Source organism: Camelus ferus, chromosome 1 (genome assembly GCF_009834535.1).
Source record: "Camelus ferus isolate YT-003-E chromosome 1, BCGSAC_Cfer_1.0, whole genome shotgun sequence".
Classification (NCBI taxonomy): Eukaryota; Metazoa; Chordata; class Mammalia; order Artiodactyla; family Camelidae; genus Camelus; species Camelus ferus.
In genome coordinates this window covers 57,963,998-57,986,420 of record NC_045696.1, presented here as the reverse complement: position 1 = coordinate 57,986,420, position 22,423 = coordinate 57,963,998, and the positions used below count along the sequence as shown (strand labels likewise).

Below are 22,423 nucleotides of genomic sequence, written 5' to 3'. Positions count from 1 at the left end.
GCCAATGAGGCCCTTGTGCCCTTGTCTTTTCTTCTCCCTGGGAAACCCCACCAGCTTTTGGAGATTGGAGTCCTTTCTGAGAGTTTTGGGACATTTTGGCATGTGACCTTTGAGCCTTTCAAGCGTTAATCTCTAACCCTTCATCTCATCCTGAATTAAAGTGCATTGGCCTCTAGGGAAGTGGGATAGGGTCAGTGTTTGCTGGAACATTTAGTGTTTCAAGTATTTTAGGCACACTGATCAAACGAACAGATAAACAAATGTGTTCCTCTTTCCCCTCAAACCCAGTGCTTTTAGGAAGGTTTCTGTTGCTTTGTGTTTATTAGGCTGTTTGTCATCAGTAATCTGTAGTCATTCGGTCTCATTTTTTTTTTTTTAAACCACTCTCACTTTTCACAGGGTGTTGGAGCAGCAGCTTACAGTGAGAAATCAGGTAGGATCTCCTCATTCTCTTGTCTCAGAAAGTCTTTGCTCAGATCTTTCCTCAGTGGAGAAAGGGGAATACAGAAGGGGACTGTCTCCCCCACAAGTGCTTAGGTGTGTGACTGCAGGACTTGTGGGGACCCGGCACATGCCTCGGAAGGGGGACAGCTTCACAGGCAATGTGGCACCAGATGTGCTCTCTGAGTTCCCGTTGATTCTATCCTTTGCCTGCAAGATGTGAGACTCTTCTGACCACAGCCCTAGACCTGAAACTGACCAGAAAAGGTGACCCACTGATTATCTCCTTGCTCAACAAGGCTTATAAGAGCCAAATGGAACCTGCCTAATCCTAGGGTGGCCCACTTGAGATTTTCAACCAAAGCACAGGCCTGTTGGCTTTAATTACTCATATGATGCTTCTTTTAGGTAACTGAGGCCACCAGAGGTCTTTCTAGGTGGTTCAGATTAGAAATGGAAGTTGAAGTGAAAAAATAATCAGTTACTATATTATATCTATTTTAGGGCACACATTTTTTTCACATCTCTGAAATAAGGCCACTCCCTAGCCACTGATAGTACGCTATGACTTAATTGGCATCAGGAGCATCTAAATAACAATGCCTTAGACTCCATGAATTAGGGTTGTCACAGGTTGAGTTCTCCAGGAAGCAAAACTGACATGGAGTTAGGAATGCAAAAGATTTATTGTGAAGGTAAGAAAGAAACTGTATTGGGCAGACAGAGCCATCAGGCTGTTGTAAAAACCTGGCAAAGCTCTGGCAGCCTGAGATTGCCCGCTGGTGGGGTCCCACGTTGGAATCAGTGGCCTTTTTCAGCCATTGATGGGGGCCACCCTGAAAATAGCATGATGCGGCCTGGAGAGCTGAGATGGGCCCCGAGGGGCTAACAACTGGAGGCTGTCAGATAACCATATCCCCCTCTTCATTGAGGGGTGATCTGAGCAGCACATCTTTTTGCCTGCCACATACACAGAATCATTTTTAGTCAATCAGTTTTAATTCCACCAAAATCGTGCCACAAAAACAGGAGTATGATGAAGAATTATTTACTGTGGCATTGTCAGTGCTCCACCCATCTGCTGGACCATGACCCCAGGAGCATCCTCGACTGGTGACTGATAGAAGCTGGATAAATATCTTAGCTCCTTTACCCCTCTTGTGGTATAACTCTGAGATGTGTGGTCTACACTGGCCCACCCACACCCCTTTGGAGTTAAGTTTCATTTGCTTCGTAACATCTCCTTCATTTGTTTCCTTCCTTCCCCTGTCTCACTTTCCCTCTCTGCTCTCCCTGTCTCACGCCCCTGGTATTTTCTGGGATCACCTCCCAAATAAACTTACACTCAAATCCTTGTCTCAGAGTCAGCTTCTAGGAGAACCCAAACTAAGACAAAAGCAAACAAGTTATGAATAGAGCCTCCAAGAGGGGAGGGTATAGCTCAGTGGTAGTCTTCATGCCTAGCATGCACGAGGTCCTGAGTTCAATTCCCAGTACCTCTGTTTAAAAATAAATAAATAAATAAATCTAACCAACTCCCCCATTAAAGAAAATAGAAAAAAAATTTAAGTCTATGAATAGAGCCTCCACATATTTTTGACTCACAATTAAGTCCTTTCCAATAATTGTGCCTTAAGCATGGGTCTTCCCAAACTCACCATTTTTATGTGGATTTTTAAAATCTATGAGCCTCGATGCATGCAGTTTTCTTACCACCATCATGGTATCATAGTAGCTACCATTTATTGGTATATGCCAGGCATAAGACTAGGCACTTTATGGTAACTTACCATTGAAAACTCTTGGTCTAATTACAGGTCGAGGTGAGAGGGAGGATCAGGAAGGGGCCTAGAGGAAGTTCATGTCTCTTTTGCACATGGGAAGTTCAGTCTCCTGGTGTGAAGTAGAATTACATCCTTTTCAAAGGAACCTTTGCTCGTTTCTTTATTTTTTATCTCCTCTCCTTTTTCAGAGACTGACATGCTCAGAGAAAACTATAGTCAACAGATTTCCATTAATCACAGTGACTTCAAAATTTTAAAAAATAATAAGAGTCAGCTATGGGAAGTCCTCCAGAATAAATTTGGGTGTATCTCTACCCTGGTCTCTCCAACTCAGGAAGGTAACAATGAGTCTCTACAAGTCTTCAGAAAAATGCTGACTCCCAGGCTAGAGTTATCTGTCTGGAAGGATGACCTCACCAGACATGCTGTTGATGCTGTGGTGAATGCAGCCAATGAAGACCTTATACATGGGGGAGGCCTGGCCCTGGCCCTTGTGAAAGCTGGTGGCCTTGAAATCCAAGAGGAGAGCAGAAGATTCATTTCTTCATTTGGCAAAATACCGACTAGTGGGATAGCTATCACAGGAGCAGGGAAGCTTCCCTGCAAATTCATTATCCACGCTGTTGGGCCTCGGTGGGGGTCAATGGATGCATCAGAATGTGTCGAGAATCTGTATTTGGCCATTGTCAATGTTTTGAATCAAGTCAGTGATGAAAATTTGCACATCAAGACAATAGCAATTCCAGCCTTGAGCTCTGGAATTTTCAAATTCCCTCTGGATTTGTGTACACGGGTCATTGTGCAAGCTATCAAGAGTTATTCCCAGAGTGAGAAACTAGCCAGTAATTTGAAAGAAATTCATCTGGTAAGCAATGAGGACCCTACTGTTGCTGCCTTTAAAACTGCTTCAGAAGTCATCCTAGGGAGGAACGAGCTAGAATCCTGGGCGAGTCAAGAAGTCATCTCCCCTTTTGATACAATGGTGGTGAACAACCTGACTCTCCAGATTGTCTTGGGCCTCATTGAACTGCAAGAGGTAGGTCTTTGTTTCCGTTCTCTTGCACTGCCAAAGGGGATCTCTGAACTGTTTATTAGCTACCAATTATGTTTTGAGTATAGACTGTTTCAAACACTGCTTAGAAAGTATCTTGTTAAGGATAAGAGTGTGGACTTCAGAGCCAGGCCATCTGGATTTGAATACTAGCTTTGCCCTGTACTAACTGGGTGACCTGAATCAAGTTACTTTACCATTTGGACTTCAGTTTTCTCATCTGTAAAATGAGGATAATAATAGCACTTATATCTTAGAGTTGGAATCAATACATATAAACTTATTAGAGTAGAACTTGGCATGTGATAACTATTTATGATTATTATTACTATTATTCTTAGGCACCATGAGGAAATAGAGCAATCTTTGATTCCAGGGTAGTTAAAATCTATCATATTCTCTTTGAGTAAAAAGATTCTCTATTTGAAAAATCTCACTGGGGAGACAAATCATCTGAACATTTCTAAAGCAACCTATCAATAATAAACAAGGAAGTCTTAATAGAAAGTGTATTCATAATATATATGAGTATGTACACTTGTGACAGGTGTGGAGTGTAGTAGACCATGAAGGATTACTCTAGAAGATGTGAGTTTTGAATCTGATATCAAGTTAAGTTGGTTATGAACTGGCAGGAGGAGAGGCCTGGGTGGTTACAATGACTAATCAGAGAGATACAGAGGAATTGACAGATTAAAAATAATAGGCTGGACCAGTCATCAGACCCATATGGAGCTGTAGATTATCTTCTGAGTATATGCCTCTGTGCCAGGGACTGTGGAGGATACAAAGTGTAACTTAGCTTTTAGCCAGGGATCATTGGGCACAAAGGTGAGGGCCCTGCAGGGAGAGGAGGGAGTCAGGGTGGCAGTGAACCTAGGTATTTCTGGATTAGTGCTGCTTCCCTGCTAGGCAAAGAGCACCTTGAGGGTGGGGATCAAGGTTTGTAGTCCCAGAGCTGGTCTCTGGGCATGCATCTAGGTGTTCACCAAATTATTGATGAATAACTTCAGGGGGCAGCAGGGAGCAAGAGCTTCAGTGGAGGAAGACAAAGACTATATAAAGCCATATATATATATATATATATACATTTTTTTTTTCCTGGATCAGGGACTTTTTTATGGCCACAATCAAATGACCTAATCACAAGTAGAAAAATGCCACTTATTGCCTTCAAGACAATTAGAAAGAAGATTGAGGGGACCCATGAAATGAAATATTTATTTGATAAGTCATTAATATGTCGATTAGAAGTTAAAGGGGAAACATCCTGGTTAAATAACTTATTCCTTTAACTAAAATTTTATTGTATCTATTTATTGCCAACATTAGAGATTTTAAAATTTGTAGAGGGTGCCAGTGCCCCCAACTTGCAAATTCTGATTGCATTTTCAAAGTGACACATTTGTTAACATCCATGAGAAGTACCTAAGTTACTCCCAAAGGGAGCCAAAACCATCAGGATGAATTAGGGGGATTTGAGCATGGGAGGAAAGAAGGATACAACCCCTTTTAGCACAACTCTAAGAGGTGACATTATTTAAAATACAGCCCATGTGTATGTACAGTCTGTGTCTGAAAGGACAGATGAAGAACTGGTGAAATGGTTGCCTGTAGGACAGGTGGGTGAGGGGGATCTGGGGACACCACCAAAAGGGACACCTGCTTTCCACCAAAGACTTTTTTGTCTTATTTGTGCTTTCTTTAATCATGTACTACTTACCTTAAAAATACAAATTAGGAGGTAGAAATTTTTTGAGAAATTTTATTTCCACTCTGTTTAAAATAAAGCAAAATGAAAAATCACCTAGAAACAGCAAAAAAGTGATGACACTAGGGCAGGAAATGAAACCACTGATTGATAACATACAACAAATCACAGAGACTGCTCAGAATCTGGGAATATTGGAGGTAGAAGCCAGCAAGGGGCTGACAGAAGTTTGCAATAAAAATTATATCATCCACACAACTTTACCTAATTTCTCAGTAGGAGAATAGGACAAACAGACTCATGGCAATCAAATGATCACTCTTTGGAAATGAGTTTATATCCATTATTAAATGGTATTTTTATAGGATTTAGGATCTTCAAAAGTGCTTTTCAAAGCTTTTCAGGGAAATAAAGATTTCAGTTAGTCATTTAAGAAAAAGTGATTTAATCCTGTTCATTTTTTCCCTTTGCAGACGGATGTAATTGTTAATTCTGTAGATTCATATTATGATTTTGGATTTGGGTCTGTGTCGAAATCAATTCTGCGAGTAGCAGGAGATGAACTAGAACAGGAATTTAGCCAAAAGATGAGTAAGACACCGCTAGATTCCCAGTCTGTACTGGTCACAAAAGGATTTAAATTGTCCTGCAAATATGTATACCATGTGTTGTGGCAATATTCTGAACAAAATCTGGTAAGGTCAAAATAAATTTACCTTTTTTAAAATATATATCTTTATTGAAGTACAGTCAGTTTACACTGTTGTGTCAGTTTCTGGTGCACAGCACAATGCTTCAGTCACGTGAACATACATGTATTCGTTTTCATGTTCTTCCTCACCGTAAGTTAAAATAAATTTATCTTTCTGTAGCTCCAGAGTCTATGTAGTCTTTGTTGAACTTCCATCATGTCATTACATTCATGAAATATTGTCAAGTGGAATAGTCCCCATTCTCTACGACTCCTGTGAATACCTGAAATACAAAACAGGTGTTGTGGTCACAAGTTATCTTAAGTTTATTTTAAAATATCACCTAACCCATGTCTAAGTTTTAAGTGGTTACACGTCAGATAGACACAGACACTCTGCACACTTGTTCATCTTGCCACACCCAGTGACCCTGGAGGCCTTTTCCTACAGGGCCTGGGATTCAGGCTCTCCATATTTCCTGCCATCGGTTAGATTCCAGGACCACCTGGGATTTCCCTTCCAGTATCATTCTGGTCAAATCTGTTACCTGTGTTGTCTTCCCACCTGTGCTTGTGGTAGAGCTTAGCTCTCTGGCTGACTCTACAACTGAGGCACATAAGATACATGCATCAGAGAATAGGGGAAACCTACTGAGATGCGGAGAGAGGGAAACTTAATCCCCTTCTCTACCTTTGTCTTTATTTACTTTGTCACCGTTTCTGGTCTTTTGTCTGGAGAGCCCTCAGATCCCAAATATGTCCTCCAGTCATTCTCTACCCCTCAGTTTTCCAAGGTCCTTCCATAGGTAACCTTTCTAAATTAGTATTCAGTCTGAATGTTAAAATGTTGATGGAAGTTTAAATCTGCCAAAAATAAATTATACGACAGTACTTAATGACACTGAATAAATGTTGCTTATTTGCTTTAATCTCTCTCTCCTTTACTAAAAGCTCTTTATGTTGACCTATAAGTGCCCAGTGAAAGGGGATAAACTGAAGTTTGGCTCTCTGACCTGGGGAGAAGTACATAAACTGGTAGAAATCACAATACCCAGATGTCCTGAATGGCACAAAATGGACCATTCAGTTACTTCAGTTTCTCAGCCCTTTCATTTCTCATCTAACCTTATCACTGTAATGGGTTTCCTGTCTCATGGGACCTTTTCTGTCCCCTGAGGAGATGTAGACATGGCCCTGAAGGATAGTGGATGTTGGCACTGTAAAATATGGGCAGGGTTAATGTGTAAGTGAAGTCTTATTTTTGATTCAAGGCTGATCTTAAATTTGTCTTTTTCCTACAGGTATTGAAAAATGCAATGAAGGAATGCTTGGAAAAATGTCTTGAGCTAAATATAACTTCTATTTCCTTTCCTGCCCTTGGGACTGGAGTCATAGGTATTTCGAAGGGTACAGCAGCAGAGATAATGTTTAATGAAGTTTTACTATTTGCCAAACACCATTTGCAAAAACAATTAACTGTAAAGTTTGTGATCTTTCCAAAAGAACTGGAGACATATAAGGTGAGTTAATATCTTAAAAATGTCCTACAGTTCATTCATTCATTCACTCAACAACATCTGTTTGGTATCTCTAAAGTAAGACACAGGGTCAAGTGCTGTACAGCATGGTGATGTTCTAACTTGGTGAAATTTAATTTTTATAAATTGCTCACTTCTGACCTAGTGAAGAAAGTTATTGTCGAAGGCATATTTACCACACTACCTAGCTTCTCTCTTTTCCTTTGTTGGCATTGATTCTTCCCTCTGCTCCTTAAAAATAAATGACTTCCTAGTTTTTAGTGTGGGGTCCTCTGCTCCTCCCGCTTCTCCTCCCTACCTCCCAGACTATCTCCACGTGGGTGGTTGCCATTTTCTCTCTCCCTACAAGGAAACAAACTTAGACTTATTCTAGCTTGCTCTTTCCTGGAACCGGTGTAAAGGTTCTTAGTCCTTTTGCTGCCTCACTGGACACAGGGAGGTCTGTAGTGTGCTGATTTCCATTACTGACATCATGCTATCGATGCTGCATGGCTGAAGGAGGAATTGGAAGATATGTTCACAGTGGGGTCTCGTGAGCTGATGTAAGCCAGCTCCTGTACACCACTGTCTCATCTACAGCTGACCTGCAGGATGGGGGAAAATTACCCAATGAAGTAGCTTACCTTCTTGACAAAATGAATCATACTGTCATTCAAATGAAGTTCAGCAGCTTTCCCCCCAAGCAGAGGACTATTACAGGGCCTAGATAGGTGCCCTGAGTATATCCCTGAACTATCCATAAAGCCCCATATCCCTGTAAGGGGAATTAACCACATCTAGAAAAGAAGGCGCTCATTCTCTTTAACATACAAACAAAAATGTACACGGTCACTCAACAATACACAAAGATCAACCACAGTTGGAGGGCACTCCTAGGGGCTAATAATAAAAGTAGTTGCCTTGTATGCATCGGCCAGGTACTGTGCCAGGAGGAAGGTGTATCTTTTCACTCTCCCCTCAATCCTGTGATGAAGCCACTGTTGTCTTCTTCATTTTACACATGGGACCAGAAGTTAATATGCACACGACTAGTCCAGTGGCTGAGCCAGAATTCCAACCTGGGTCTTTTGGTGTTGGTCTGACCCCAAAGCCTGTGTTCTGAGCCACTAAACAAAAAATACAGAAAAAATGACTTGAGAGATGATACAACTTTCAGTTTGGCTCAAAGGAGAGGATTATCTTACACAGTAATTTATGTAATACCCTGGACATTGACCATTCGTTCAGGCATTTTACAGTGTTACCACTACATTATATCCATGTGGGAGTATGACGTGTGTGTACAGATGCGTATATATCTCTGGTCTTCTGCTAAGCACATCTTTTCTTTGTAAACAGGTCTTTTAATGAGGGATGTGTGTTCAGAAAGATCAGAGGACAACTGACACAGTTCACAGGGGGCATTACCTTGGCAAGGTCCCTGCATTCCAGAAAATAGATTTGTCAGACATCTAGAGTCTGACCTGACTCAGAAAGACCAACCTATACTAAACTCACAATAAAGTATACTTATATTCACACGCGTGAACTTTCCAATTCATGAATGACGAGTAAATAACTCCTTAGCTGACCAAAATACTGTGTTTACCCAGTATTTCATGATGATAAGGGTCCTGGCTGAAGCTGAGTATCTATAAAGGTGGTGGATAGTCATTCATTTGGTTATTTAACAAATATTTATTGCACATCTACCTTGTGTCAGACATTATGTCTTAGAATAAGGAATACCTTACTAGGAACACTCCTGACATCCCTCACATTGGGTATTGGACATTTGTGGACATAGCTAGAAAAACTGCCAAGTTCTTGCCATTTGGATCTACTTTTCCAAACTCCTTGCAGACCATCTGCTTGTTATCCACACCTTCTATGTTATTGATGCTGATTAAGTTACTGTTGTCTTTCGAAGTGGATTTTTATCCATTTTGCATATGGCAGCTATTATTAGTCTATTTATAAGCAGGTAATGTTATCTCATTTGTTTTGAAGGGCAGGGAATTTCCCTGTCATGACCTCTTCAGGTACTGCATAAGTATGGTAAGATCAAGAGCTTTTTGCCCTGAAAATTGCAGTGCAAATATGATTTATGAAGAAAATGTCCTACAGATTAAGAAACTTCATTGTCGAAGTTCAGATGTAATGAAAAATCTAGTCTTTACCTCATTATTTACCATCTTTTTCAATGAAGTAATTAATATCGAGTGCATCAACTTTAAACAAGGAAGACACTGGGCATGGTGGTTCCAAACCCTGGGAGAGATGAATTTTTTCAAATAGACACTGTTAAAGGATCTGCTTGGCAATATACATAAATCTTTGTGTGTAGACTGTCATATAATAATAATGATGACAGTGACTAAAAGCCTCACTTAGGACTCTCTGCTCTGTTTTGCTTCTTGTAGTTTTTCAGCACTGAAATGGAAAAGAATAAGGTCAAGCTGCACGGTCTTAACAGTTACCCTAGTGGTGAGTAAGAAATTCACGGGCCTGGAAGTAGAGTCTACCACCATAGGCTCTTGCTATTCTTGATCATCTGAACTAGTGGAGGGGAGAAGAAGAAGAAATAAGCCAAAAACATTTAATTGTAATTGAATGCCAGCCTGCTCTACACCTGACCATGATTCTATTTTTGCTCAGTCTATTTTCATGATATGAACAGAGAGAAGCTAAGTCGCAGTGGGTAATCCACAATGTGGGTAGTTCATTTACAAATAGCTGTCTATTATTTTTTTCATAAGCTTACTAAGCCAGTTACGCTTTCTGCTTTGAATGGAGTGCCATCTAAATGGGGTTACTTATCAGTAGTCATAGAAAACACAGCTCAGTAATACCAGATAACAAATGAATTAACCCAATGCTACACAAACCTGAGTAATCATTGGGATCATGACAGAAACTTTAAAAAACAAACAAAAATATGTATGGCCCTAACTCTACAGATTCTGATTCAGGAACTCTTGAGTCTGGGCTAAGCATGTATATTTTTTAATGCTGCCCAGTCAGTTTTGCTGCTGAACCAGCTTTGGGGTTCGCTGGACTAAACCAGTCCTGGTTGTCATTGGATAAGGATTAACTTTATCTTATAACTACATTTCAATCCACAGTGTCCCATAGACGTTAAGAACACCAGACATTCAACCAGCAATAGAAACTGTTAAGATATTTTCCATTAGGGTCAAAATGATTTGTTTATGCCCTTTAAATAGAAGAGTTCACTTACAGACATTCAGTGTCCAGCAGGATTGGAAATGAGAAGGAGGGACTTTAAAATCTCTGGCCTGTGACTGCACCTCGTATGAGCCTATTTATCTATTTGTAAAATGATGATAACAACAGACTGTTGTGAGAATAACTGGAGGTTATGTATGTAAAAAATATTCTGTAAATTGCAAAGCATTAAACAGATGCCAGGGAATAAATAATGAATGAGAGGACGGACAAACTCCCCAGGTGGCTCAGAAGAGGGAGAGATGCCTTCTTCCTGGAAGGGAGCAAGAATGACTTCATAGGCAAGATGATTCTAACTAAGCTGAGCTTTGAGGATGGCAAGATTCTCAATGGCCAGAGTTGGTGGGGTGGGGCACCTAAAGTGAAGAAAACTCACAGAAGCAAACAAATGGAGTGCATATTTGGGGAACCACAGTGACTCTAGGGGAGCTGGATAGGAGGAGTTTTAGGTGATGATAATATGGAAAAGGAACATACAAGTGTCTCTATATCATTAATCTGAACAATGGTGCCAGGCAGCACCATTTATTTCAGTAATTCTTGACATTTGTAAATTATAGCCTAGGACAGTAATTGATACTAATAATGATTAATGATGATCATCTCAGATTATCAAGGAAAGTTTAACTATTTAGGAAAGCAGGGAAGTGTGTTTCCATTAGAAATATGTAACTAATAAATTGTTAAAATTAAATATGTTTAAATATACAAACAAACAAACAAGTTTTGGTGCTAGGAGAGACTCCTTTAGCGATCTGAACAATTTAGTTACCTAGAAGAATAATTCTCCTTTCTTGATAATCATGGACAGGTGAGGTGTCACCATGTATTGTTTTTATTTTCTCCTAAAAATTAAATAATCTCCCAGGCAGAACAAGGGTTAAAAAAAATATGTCATCAGTTTAAGGCTCTCTGTCACTTCTTACTGTTGTCTAAAACACTGGCTTTTAATTTTACTCAGAGGAAAGCCATTCATCTCCTCCTGCCTACCTAGAAAGGTGTGTCCTGGTACTTTGTCATAGCTCCTGGTACCATGCAACTACTGTAACAGGGGGAAAGATGCTCATGACCACTGTTGTCTTGGGATCACTTGCTAGGAAGCAGAATTGTATGAGTACTGGAGTCAGACTGTTCACACCTACTAGCTCCATGGCCACCACTTACAAGTCCTATAACCATGGGCATCTTAGTTAATAACTTTATGAATCAGTTTCCTCATTTGTATGATGGGTACTACTAACAGTACCTATCTGTAGGATTGTGAGAATCAAATAAAATAATACATGTAAAGCACTTAGAATAATGCCTAGAACATAGTAAGTGCTCAGTTTACTTTTTATTATCAAAATGTGTTTCTGAAATCTATCCATGTAGCTAAAGTTTATTCCTTTTCATTACTCTAATAGTTATTTTTAAAAGACATGCAGGTAATTTCTGTTACAAACAAGAATGTGAACTTTCTTGTATCTCCTGATACACAAGTCCCAAAGTTCTTTAATTACAGGAGTGGTTGTTCCAGTTTTACATGTGATTTGAATTTATAGAAATTCCAGTTGCTCTGTGTTCTTGCTAACACTTGATGTTGTCAGACTTCTGAATTTTTGTCAATCTGGTTATTTTTCATTTCCCCGACTGCCAATGAAGATGAGCATCTTTTCTCACATGTATGGGCCATTTTTGTTTCCTTTTCTGTGAAATCTTTTGCCTGACTGGCTACTGGATTATTTCTTTTTCTTCATGATTTGAGGGAATTCTTTATGTATTCTAGATACTGCTTCACCTAGGAATTCCCTCTTAGCTAGTCCATTGCCCATCCCACTTTTATGTCACATTGGGTTCAGTCATTCTAATCCATCAGAGATTCTTGCTCTTTATATATATCTTTATTCCTTGGAGGGGGGGAGTTGTGGAAAAGGGTACAGGTGGATGGGTTGGAAACAAGTCCTGTTTCCTTTTCTGCTGGAATGTATATTATGTTCAGCAGCAGTAGCAGCAGCAGCTGCTAAGCTCCAAATGCTAGTTGTGGAGGTACAAAATGTCCTGCCATATACAGATAAGTTATAAAAAGGAATCCCAGATAGTGAAATTATGGGTATTTCTTCCTTTTGTAGTACTTTGATAATTTCCTATTTTTCGATAATAAACAGGTATTATTTTTTAGAATCAGAAACACATGTTGTTGTTGTTTTAAAAAAGAATTTTTGCTCTTTAAGCTCTGTGGCTTTCATATATGTTTGATTTTAAACCCAGTGGTAACAAGACTTTAAGAAAAATCCCATTCAGCAGGAATTGATAGTTGGTTAACATCCAGGATGAGATCACAAGGTGAGCTCATCTGTGAATTGACTAATGCAACACAGCAGGGTCAAGACATGATAAAGCACCCCCCTTACAGACTAAACCCTGTGTTCCCCAAAAGGCCATAAACCATGCATTTAGATTTCCTTTGTACTCAGCACAGTGCTCAGTGCTCAGATGTAGGTACTTAATTGAAGCTGCTACTGCTGAGGATGGTGACAATATCCTCGGGGCAACACTGGCCATGGTGGTTTTTTTCATGCATTGATTTTAAACTGGCTGCCTTCTGTTGTTACTTACGATAGTCTTTTTAGTCTGCCAGGGGACCAGAGAGAAGAGAGAAAATGGACTCAAAGGTCCTGTCATCAAGCTGATGGGATCCAACCAGGAAAAGGTAGATGAGGCTCAAGCATGGATCCAGAGGATCCTGACCCTCCAGGACTGCCACATCATTGAGGATAACCATATCCTCTACCTTGGGGAAGAGGAACATGACATTTTATCCCAGCTTCAGAAAATGTTACAGGTCTCTATCTCAGAGATTATCAGTCCAGGAAAGGCAAAGTTAGAGATTAAAGGAGCCCAGGCCGACCTCATTGAGGCGGTTATGAAGATTGAACATATGCTGTGCGAAGTTCAAGAGGAAATGGTAAGAAAAAAGGAGCGAGTCCTTTGGAGCTTATCAGGTGAGTAACTTTTTGTTAAGTTGGAAAGTCGGCTCTCCCACCTGTTCCTTCTTTGCAGTGTGAACACGCATGTGTGTCAGTGGATAAGATAGAATGGAAGAGGCGAGGAAACCAAGCTCCGTCTGTGTTGGGCCATAAACTTCTATAGCCATTTTTTGGCTTGCTTTCTACCAGCAGGATTAGTTACTAGTAAATGAAAACACACTCACATACACATACACACAAAGTTGGCTTTGCTGATGATGACATGGATTGCCTAAGGGGCAATTACATGGAAAGCTCAGGGTAACCCAAGCCCAGGCTCTCAGGAAAAAATGTCCATCCCTAATTCTGCAGATGAAGCGTTTAAATATAGACACATCCCACTTAATTCATTTCTTTAATAGGGTTTTATTGCGATCATTTATTGCTGGCAGCGTTAGGGTCTCTAAAGTTACTTACTTTGAACCCTCTCACCAAAGTAAATTATTTACTGGTACCATGTGGTCCACTCAGGTATCAATCAGTGAGGCAAAATCCATCAGGATGACTAGGAATTTGGGTCTGGAGAGATCCTTTTAACTTAGCCCTAGAGCTAACTAGGAAATTATACCGTTGAAAATACTGCCTGGGGAGATTGAGGCTTATTTGATTAATTTATTCAGCTAATGTTTATTGCACCCATGATATGTGCCAAGCATTGTGCTAGTTGCTGGGGATACAGTGATAAGACGGACATTGTTCCCACTCAAAATCGAATTGGGGAAACTGAGAAGTAAGCAGGTTAGTTATGGAAGAGGAAGGTGAAAGTTCTCTGGCAGCAACCAGGAAAGCCACCTAACCCAGACATGGGAGGTAAGGGGAAAGCTTCTCAGAGGAGGTGTCGTAAATGGAGAAGTGAAGAGTAGGTAGGAGTTAGTAAGGCAAAAAAAGGAACTTTCAAGAAATCAGACCGTAGCTGGGCCTAGATTATGCAAGACTTTTATAAATCACTGAAAGTAAGTATTCAGAATTTTTCTAGAAACACATGGGGAGCCTTGAAGGATTTTAAGCAAAGATAAGTTCAGACTTCTATTTTAGAAAGATCACTGGTTATAATTTGGAGAATGAATTTAGTACAAAAATTCAACTGTAAAATTTCAAAGGACACCTTATTTTCACCATGTGTTTGTAAAAATAATTCAGACAGATATGGTCAAAGTGAGCGGGAGTTTGCAATAAACGTATCCATATTCCACCAAAAAACGTGGACAAAAATAATACTTAAGAATAAGACCCAAGATGATGATTGCTGCTTAGCTTTTGAAATGTAATGAATGTGGGCTTTTAAACTGACACTGATAGTTCTCAAGAGAACGAGACAAAATAACATTGATCTCCTATAAAGCTTGTGGCATTACTTTAAATTAACTGCATTCATAAGGTTGGCCCATTCTCCCAGCTATTGGCAGTTTAGTCATGTAAGTCCCTTGCTTTGCTGCGAGGTAGCATTTTTGGCAGTTGAAGACTAAGCATGTTACTCCACAGCAGCATTTCAGAAGTTCATGTAGACGTACCCTCTCTTAGTCAGATTAAGATCTTCATTAGCAAAATGAATAATTTTGAAATAAGTTATTACTACAGGGAGCATCGACCATTCACCAGAGCAATATGTTTTAAATAATAGAAATTAGACATCTCCTCTTTTACGGTGCTCTTTTAATCCTTCCTGGTGAGTACTTCTGATAGCAGGAGTTTGTGGACCTTTGAGTTTCTGGTACCCAGCCCAGTGCCTGGCATGTAATAGGAATTCAGTAAATGTTTGCTGAACTCAAGGGAACTGAACTCTAATACTATACTTTATAAATGTGAGCTATTGCTCTCTAGATTTAATTTACAGTCTCTATTTTTGGAAATTTCCTGGCTTTGGAGATCCTCTGCTATGGAGTTATGTCCCTCCTGCTCTCGTGCTTTCCAGATTTACAACTTGACCCTCTAGAGAGTCTCTCTGAATTTATTATCTGCTTTTCTTGGTCAAAATGAGTCCACTTAATTAGATAACGTGCTGGGGATTAGGTCATTTTAGTATACTAGATCTTAAGTCAAACTAAAAGTAAACTGAAAGAAAAGAAGACTTTTGAGGGGTTTCCATTTGTCCACCTGTATTTTTAGTCCAATAAGGAGCTCCTTTGGGCAATAAAAGATTTCCCCTTGAATTTAAAATAGGAAAGAAGGAAAGACATTAAGGAAATAAAGAAGGAAGAAAAAGAGGGGAAAGAATGGAAAGGAGGAAAGACAAAACACCATAGACTCTTGATCTCCAAATTTTGCTCTTCTTAGTTGGGTCGCATATGAGTAACATGTGTACCAAATATTCTGCCTTGTCGCTTACAGAAAGCACTGGTGAAAGCCAGGTTTATAATCTTAGATCTATACTTTAAGCTGTGTGATATTGAGCAAGTCACTTAACTTCTCTGAATTTCAATTTCCCTATTTGTAAAATTGTGATAATTATTTCAGTGATGGTGGTATAGTAATGCTCAAATGAGATAGAGATATGAAACTGTTTTGAAAACTTTGAAGTGTTATATAAGTGCCGTACTGTTTTCCATCATTCCTTAATGTTTTCTTATGGTTGTCTCTTTTTGTTGGTGGGCATCTTGTCTAGAAATATAAATATTTCCTTTTAGCAACACAGTTATATATCATCATTACAGCATTGGTGGGGGGAGTATGTATTAATTCTCTTTTTTCTCTTAATCCCCTCAGCTTCATAATCCAAACCATATGGGGACAAATTTATTAATCCTCTGTTTTATACTATGACTTCTCAGAGTATTATAGCTATCCTTGCATGTCTTAAATATATAAGGCATACAATTTAAATTGGCTAATCTAGTCCTCCAAATTTTTGTAATCTGTTTCATTAAATTTCTTAACAAACTTTCCCTCTCACAGAGAATTGAGACATAGTTTTATGTTACTCATTTTTAGGGCAACAGACTGATCAGCAACCAGAAAACCAGAATGAAATGAAGGAAAATACTTTTCTGAAATGCTTAAAGCTTTCAACTCGAGAAATTCAGGATCAGAAGAAACAGTTTGAAGACTGTGGCTTGCAGGTTATAAAGGTATACTTAATGAAGGGAAGGATTTGACTCATCTTGCTATCACTTAGTTCTGCAGCCAGAAGTAAAACTTACCTGCTGATGACTCTAAGCTAGCTGCTCACTGACCTGGGATCCTAGGAATTAGTCTTCAAGGAGGGCAGAGATGGGCAGGTACAAGGAGTATAGTTGGAATCAGGTGGTAGAAATGATGTCAGGATATTTAGAAGCATAGATCAAGACTCAGGGAAAGCTATCTGCCTATCTTAAAGAAATGGAATACCATTTATCACACTGTTTCATAATTGTTTACCTATTTTTATCTCTTACTAAACCATGAACTTTAAGAGGGCAGAGGCTGTGTCTGCAGTTGTTGACCATTTCATCACCAGTGCCTGGCACATAGTGTTCGCTCAGTGAATTTTTATCAAAGAAGGGACAGGGAATTTTGAAGAGATAAAAGTCAAAATACAAGAGGGTTGGGGCCAGGGGAGACTCTTAGGCAACTTCATATGAAAAGCAAATTACATGCAAAGTCATACGCACAGAAGTGCTTTGATTTTTGAAGCAGAATATCAGGCAATTTAAGTAGCAGTTCTTCAGTCTCTTTTTCAGTTTTTCCCTTCTTTGGGCTACAGGTGGAGAAGATAGACAATGCGCTTCTCATGGCTGCCTTCCAAAGAAGGAAGAAAATGATGGAAGAGAGGACCCATGTGAACCCTGTGAGCCACAAGTTGTTCCAGCAAGTCCCCTACCAGTTCTGCAAAATGGTATGCAGAGTTGGCTTTCAAAGAATGTACTCAGTGCCCTGCGGTAGGTATCAGCCCCTCATAAATCGGGTTACTCTGTGTGGGAATTGGTGAACAGACATCAGCAGACGATTCACCATTAATAGCATTTGTTGCTTCAGTGAGGGGATCATTTATGTCTGGAATTTAGTGGTAAAATCATTTGGAAAGGGTCATAGTTAAAATTTTTTCTTCATATATTTTGTTGCTGATGGGTTTTACGTTGTTGAAAGTGTTAACAGCAAGAGCTCCAGGTCCCTGTTCTTCTCTTTCTGTGTTTGTGTCCTCTCTGCAGAGAGCCCTCTGGAGCTTTTTTACTCCCCTTATCTCAACAAAATAATTATCAACACTACCAAACCATCTTCATCCCTTAATTAAAAGGGCATTTTCCTGAATTTAATAAAGTTGATCTTTTCCATTCTTTTCATTTCCTGTAGCTGCTAGTGAATGAATTAGATACCACCTGGCAGGTGAAGCGAATAATATTTTCAGATCCTTCTCAACTATGGGAGTTCTGTGTATAGCTTGCATGTGTCTTCTCAGTTGTACAAAAATATTGCATACTCAATTGTTATATTTTCCCCTTTAAATCTCTCCAACAGAGGCTAAGAAGTCTAGTATTAATCATGGAGGATACCTAGCAAAGCAGCTTGATTTTGCCTGGTCCTTTAAATATGTGGCTCTGGATCTTTACCTTTCCAAATATGTAGCATGATCCTCGCTGTGGAGCCTCCTACTCCTAGTCTTGATTTCTAGAAAACAAAGGGTCTGGAAATCATCTTCTCTTTGGCCCAGAGAGAACAGAAGCAATACCTAGGGTAAAAATTGAACATAAACAATTTTTTGCAATTTTTTTACCTGGAGGTAAAAATTGACAAATGAATCCCCACGTAGTCTTTGAGTGTAACCAGGAAAGTGATGATCCGTATGGTCCTTTCATTGGCAAAGTATTAAAAATTCATAACTTCCATTTGCTCCTACACCCATTGTAACTGGCTTCTCTGCACTACCCCGTCCCCCATCGCCCCTTCTACTTCTGCTTAAACTACTCTCACTAAAATCATCATGATCCTCCTATTTTCCAAACTCAGTGAGTCCCCTCTTTTCAGTCCTGTGGCAGATGCTGCTGATTGCCTACCTACCATCTTTCATATTTCCTCCCCAAACAGCTAAGACACACATCATCCTCCCAAAGGAGACAGTCCCAAAGTCTCATCCTGTCTCATCATCGGCCTCAAGTCCAGGCAGTCCTCTCGTAAAGCTTAAAGGCAATTGCCCTTATACACTCATTATATAACGATGTAAGTAGAGCAGGAAAACCACAATAAAAACTCCGATTTCGAAAGGGGAAAAGGAAAGACACACGTCACTGATCTATACCACTCGTCACATATGCTAGACATGTAATTTGTTCAGCCATACAGTCACTTTAAGAACTCAACAGGCAAGAGACCCGTTTGCATCTGGTCAAGTTCTTGTCTTTGTAACTCAGCCTGAAGCTTGTCTGCATCTAGTCTTTAAGCCTCAAGATTCTGGTCTTTTACCTACTGGCTCTGTGCTCTGCCCATCTCCCTATCCCTTAGCTTAACAGCCACTACCTTGAGGCAATTCAGACAATAGACTCAGTAAGGAGATATTACCTAGGATGTGACTTGTGCCAATGTGCTGAGAACGCTTAACTGAAGATGCCCGAGAAACCCAGGAGACATCAGTTTTGTCACTACTGAAGCTGTTTGCAACTCATTTTTTTTAAAACCTAATTTTCAGTTGGAGTACAAAGGTTCTTGGCTTATTCACCCCTGCAAGGTTCCAAATTATGGGACTGTCAGTGAGTTTAGACGGCATGTGCTGTAGAGGGGGCTTCTATTAACAAAGCTTTATTTATTTTTTCCTGTCTTTCTTGCATTCTAGCTAGTTCTATTCAGAATTCATCTCTTACTTGTAAGATTTCACTGAATGCTGCAAGAATGAGCCTACATGGTTGCAGTTTCTTTATTGGGTTCATTCATTCATTCCAGAAGTATTTATTGAGAACATTCTAAGAGTCAGGCCCTGTGCTAGGTGGGAGGGATACAGCAATGAAACAAAATACATAGAATTTCTGCCCTTATAATTTATAATCTAGTGAGTCTATCTGTTGTCCATTCTTTAAATGTTAGTGTTTTCTGGAGTTCTGAAGGAAGCCTCTTTTTTCTTCTAAAATGTCCCCCTGGGTGCTTACACCTTTCCCATCGCTTCAGCTCCTACCTCTGTGATGATGACTTACGCATTTGTATCCCCTGCTTTTCTCCTGACCCACAGGTCCATATTTCTGGCTGTCTTTTGGACTTCTCTAACTAGATGTCCCATAGCCACTTCAAACTGAACTCTTTCCTTGGCCATACTTTTCCTTAAGAAAGAGGATCCCCACCCCTACCCCGATACTCCCTAACCTGGTTAACACCACCATCTATCTACCCCGTCTTCTAAGCTGGAAACTTTACCAGCCTCCGCCCCTTCCTTTCTCTCACTTTCATATCCAGGCACTCACGCAGCCTTAGTGATTTTCTCCTGGTAAAATTCTCAGTCTAGCCTTACCTCTCTGTTCCTACTGCCTTAGTTCATCTTCCCCTAGGCCCAGACAATTACCTGGCCCTTTCCTTGCCTCAAAATTACCCCTGTCGTGTGTATTCTATGTATATTCTACTGACTTTGTGCTAAGCTTAATCCTTTTCGCCCCTGAGGTAGTAAGTAGCAGGAAGTTAATGGGTGGAAGAACAAAGAGCAAGAAGAAACTCCCAGGAAAGAAATCTTTGATTTTTATCTCAAAATATTACCTCACCACATAAAATTGTACTATATTTTATCTGTTTAAGTGTGGGAGTTCTCTTTGTGAACTTTTGAGAATAAAGATCATTTCTTAGTCACTTTTGAAGCTCAAGTTCATCATAGCTGTGTCTATTTAGCACTTAAAATGTGGTTAATCTAAATTGAGATGTGCAGTTAAGTATCAAATGCACATTGGATTTTAAAGACCACTACCAAAGAAGAAAATGTAAAATATCTCCTTAATAATTTTTATATTGATTACATGTTGAAATGATAACATTTTGGATAATAGGTTAAATAAAAATATTAATTTTACTTGTTTCTTTTTACCTTTTTTAATGCGGCTACTAGAAAATTTTAAATTACATATGTGGCCCCATTGCATTTCTGTTGTTCAGTGCTGCTCTAGAATATGAAAGTGTTTGGTTAAGTCCCAAGTAAATGTAAAGAATGAGGGAGGGAAAAATGGAAGGGAAGGAGGGGGAGAGAATATGGCTTTAAAGGAATTTTCTATTTTTTTTCCTGCTAAGTAGGGGTAGAAAAGGCATTAAGCAGGGATTACCTTGAGGTACAGAGTTTGGCTCTCTGCCTTCTGAGTGTTCTTACTATTACAGAGAAGATAAAATAGATCACAAGCATTTATATCATAGTGGAGAATATTCATTTCCGGTGGTTGGAATAGAGCACATTCTCCTTGGTATCGTAGTATTAAGGATGCCTGATGGTTGGAAAACTGCCTGGTGAGGACACACCTAGATCAAAAACATGTGGAAATTCTCTGTGGGGTATTTTGCCAGGCTATGGTGAGAACTGGTGACCTACCCCTGCCCCGCAGTAGAGAATACTCCTTCTAGGAACCAGAATGTTTATGGCCCCTAAATCCTGAGTGTCTTTTCCTAAACAATGCAGCATATACACTAACATTACTTCATATGCTCAGCATTCCCCTTATTTTGTCATATTTTTCTTGTAATGCTGTCCACAAATTTGGGAGACATTTTGCCTTCTTAGATGCTTTTTTTTTTACTAGCTATATTCTCAAGAGTTCTAGAGATATCCTTATTTGTAGCTTGTAGAAGTCAGGCCATGTTCTAAGAAGAAATAGAACCTTCCCTCCATTATGCTCTTTCTTAGCTGCTTAGTTTGTAATGTTGACTTAAGTCATGCTGTCTCTGAACCTCAGATTTTTCATCTGTTATATGGAGATACTACCCAAGTCACAGATTAATTGAAGATAATCAATGTAAAAACGCTTTGTAAATCATAGACTCCTCTGTAAACTCCCATGATATATTAAGATGTAAGGTATTATGTTCATGATATTAGTGATAATTTGCCACAAGTGAACAGCTTTGGCTGTCTTTGCTACAGATACAGAGACTTGGGACTAGGAGATGGTGATTATTTGGAGGACTAGAGAGAAAATACATACGAGTACTGAAATAGGCAATATGATTTGCCAGATCATAATAATCCTTAAATTTTTTTTCTCTTATCAGATCCAAAATATGGAGCTGGAATATATTTCACCAAGAACCTCAAAAACATAGCATACCACGTCAAGAAAACACCTGCCACAGATAAGCTTATCTATGTGTTTGAGGCTGAAGTACTCACAGGCTCCTTCTGCCAGGGTCAACAGTTAAATATTGTTCCTCCGCCGTTGCTTCCTGGAGCCATAGATAGCCATGACAGTGTGGTTGACAATGTTTCCAGCCCTGAAATCTTTGTCATTTTTAGTGACACGCAGGCTGTGCCCCAATATTTGTGGACTTGCACGCAGGATCATGTACAGTCACATGATTACTCATCAGGACAAATGAGCAAGCAACAGCCCTGAAAGCAGTTCTGAAGTGGCAGCCCTGTTGATTAAGATCCATATCATTTTAACAACAGGCATGACCTTGCTTTGGAGGAACTAACCAAAGAATGACCATAAATGATTCAAAGAGTTGTTTGAATATGTCACATGGGTTGTCTCTGTGGACTGACTGAGTGATTGCAGAGATCAGCCACAAACTAGCATCTTAGTGCCTTCATCTTTACCTTCCTCTCTTGGGGTGGGAGTGGATCGATGACAACTAAAACACTCTCAGGACCATTCCCTCTCCTTCAAGTTGTCCTTTCATCTTCTTTACCACAGGTAACAACAAAAATGTTTTACCTGTAATGAAGAGATTTTTCCAGTATATAATCCAAGCCTTTTATTTTGTAAACTGGTAATTGTGTAACATATCAGGACAGCAGGATGATTTTAGATTTTCCAGTAAATCTTACAAAGCGCTTTAGATATCAAAATAAATCACCTTTATCTATGTAAGTGGCTCTGAAAAA

General features: G+C 39.6%; 1 protein-coding gene across 1 annotated transcript in view; it reads left to right on the top strand.

Moving 5' to 3' along the window:
• PARP9 (poly(ADP-ribose) polymerase family member 9) overlaps positions 1-22,423 on the top strand; it is a 27,012-nt gene extending 4,589 nt beyond the window's left edge. The window contains exons 3-11 of the mRNA XM_032480391.1: positions 400-433; positions 2,414-3,261; positions 5,461-5,682; positions 6,980-7,198; positions 9,619-9,682; positions 13,057-13,428; positions 16,381-16,517; positions 17,132-17,306; positions 21,589-22,423. Of these exons, the coding sequence (XP_032336282.1) occupies positions 400-433; positions 2,414-3,261; positions 5,461-5,682; positions 6,980-7,198; positions 9,619-9,682; positions 13,057-13,428; positions 16,381-16,517; positions 17,132-17,306; positions 21,589-21,929 (2,412 nt within the window). The 3' untranslated portion in view covers positions 21,930-22,423. The remainder of the gene's footprint in view (positions 1-399; positions 434-2,413; positions 3,262-5,460; positions 5,683-6,979; positions 7,199-9,618; positions 9,683-13,056; positions 13,429-16,380; positions 16,518-17,131; positions 17,307-21,588) is intronic.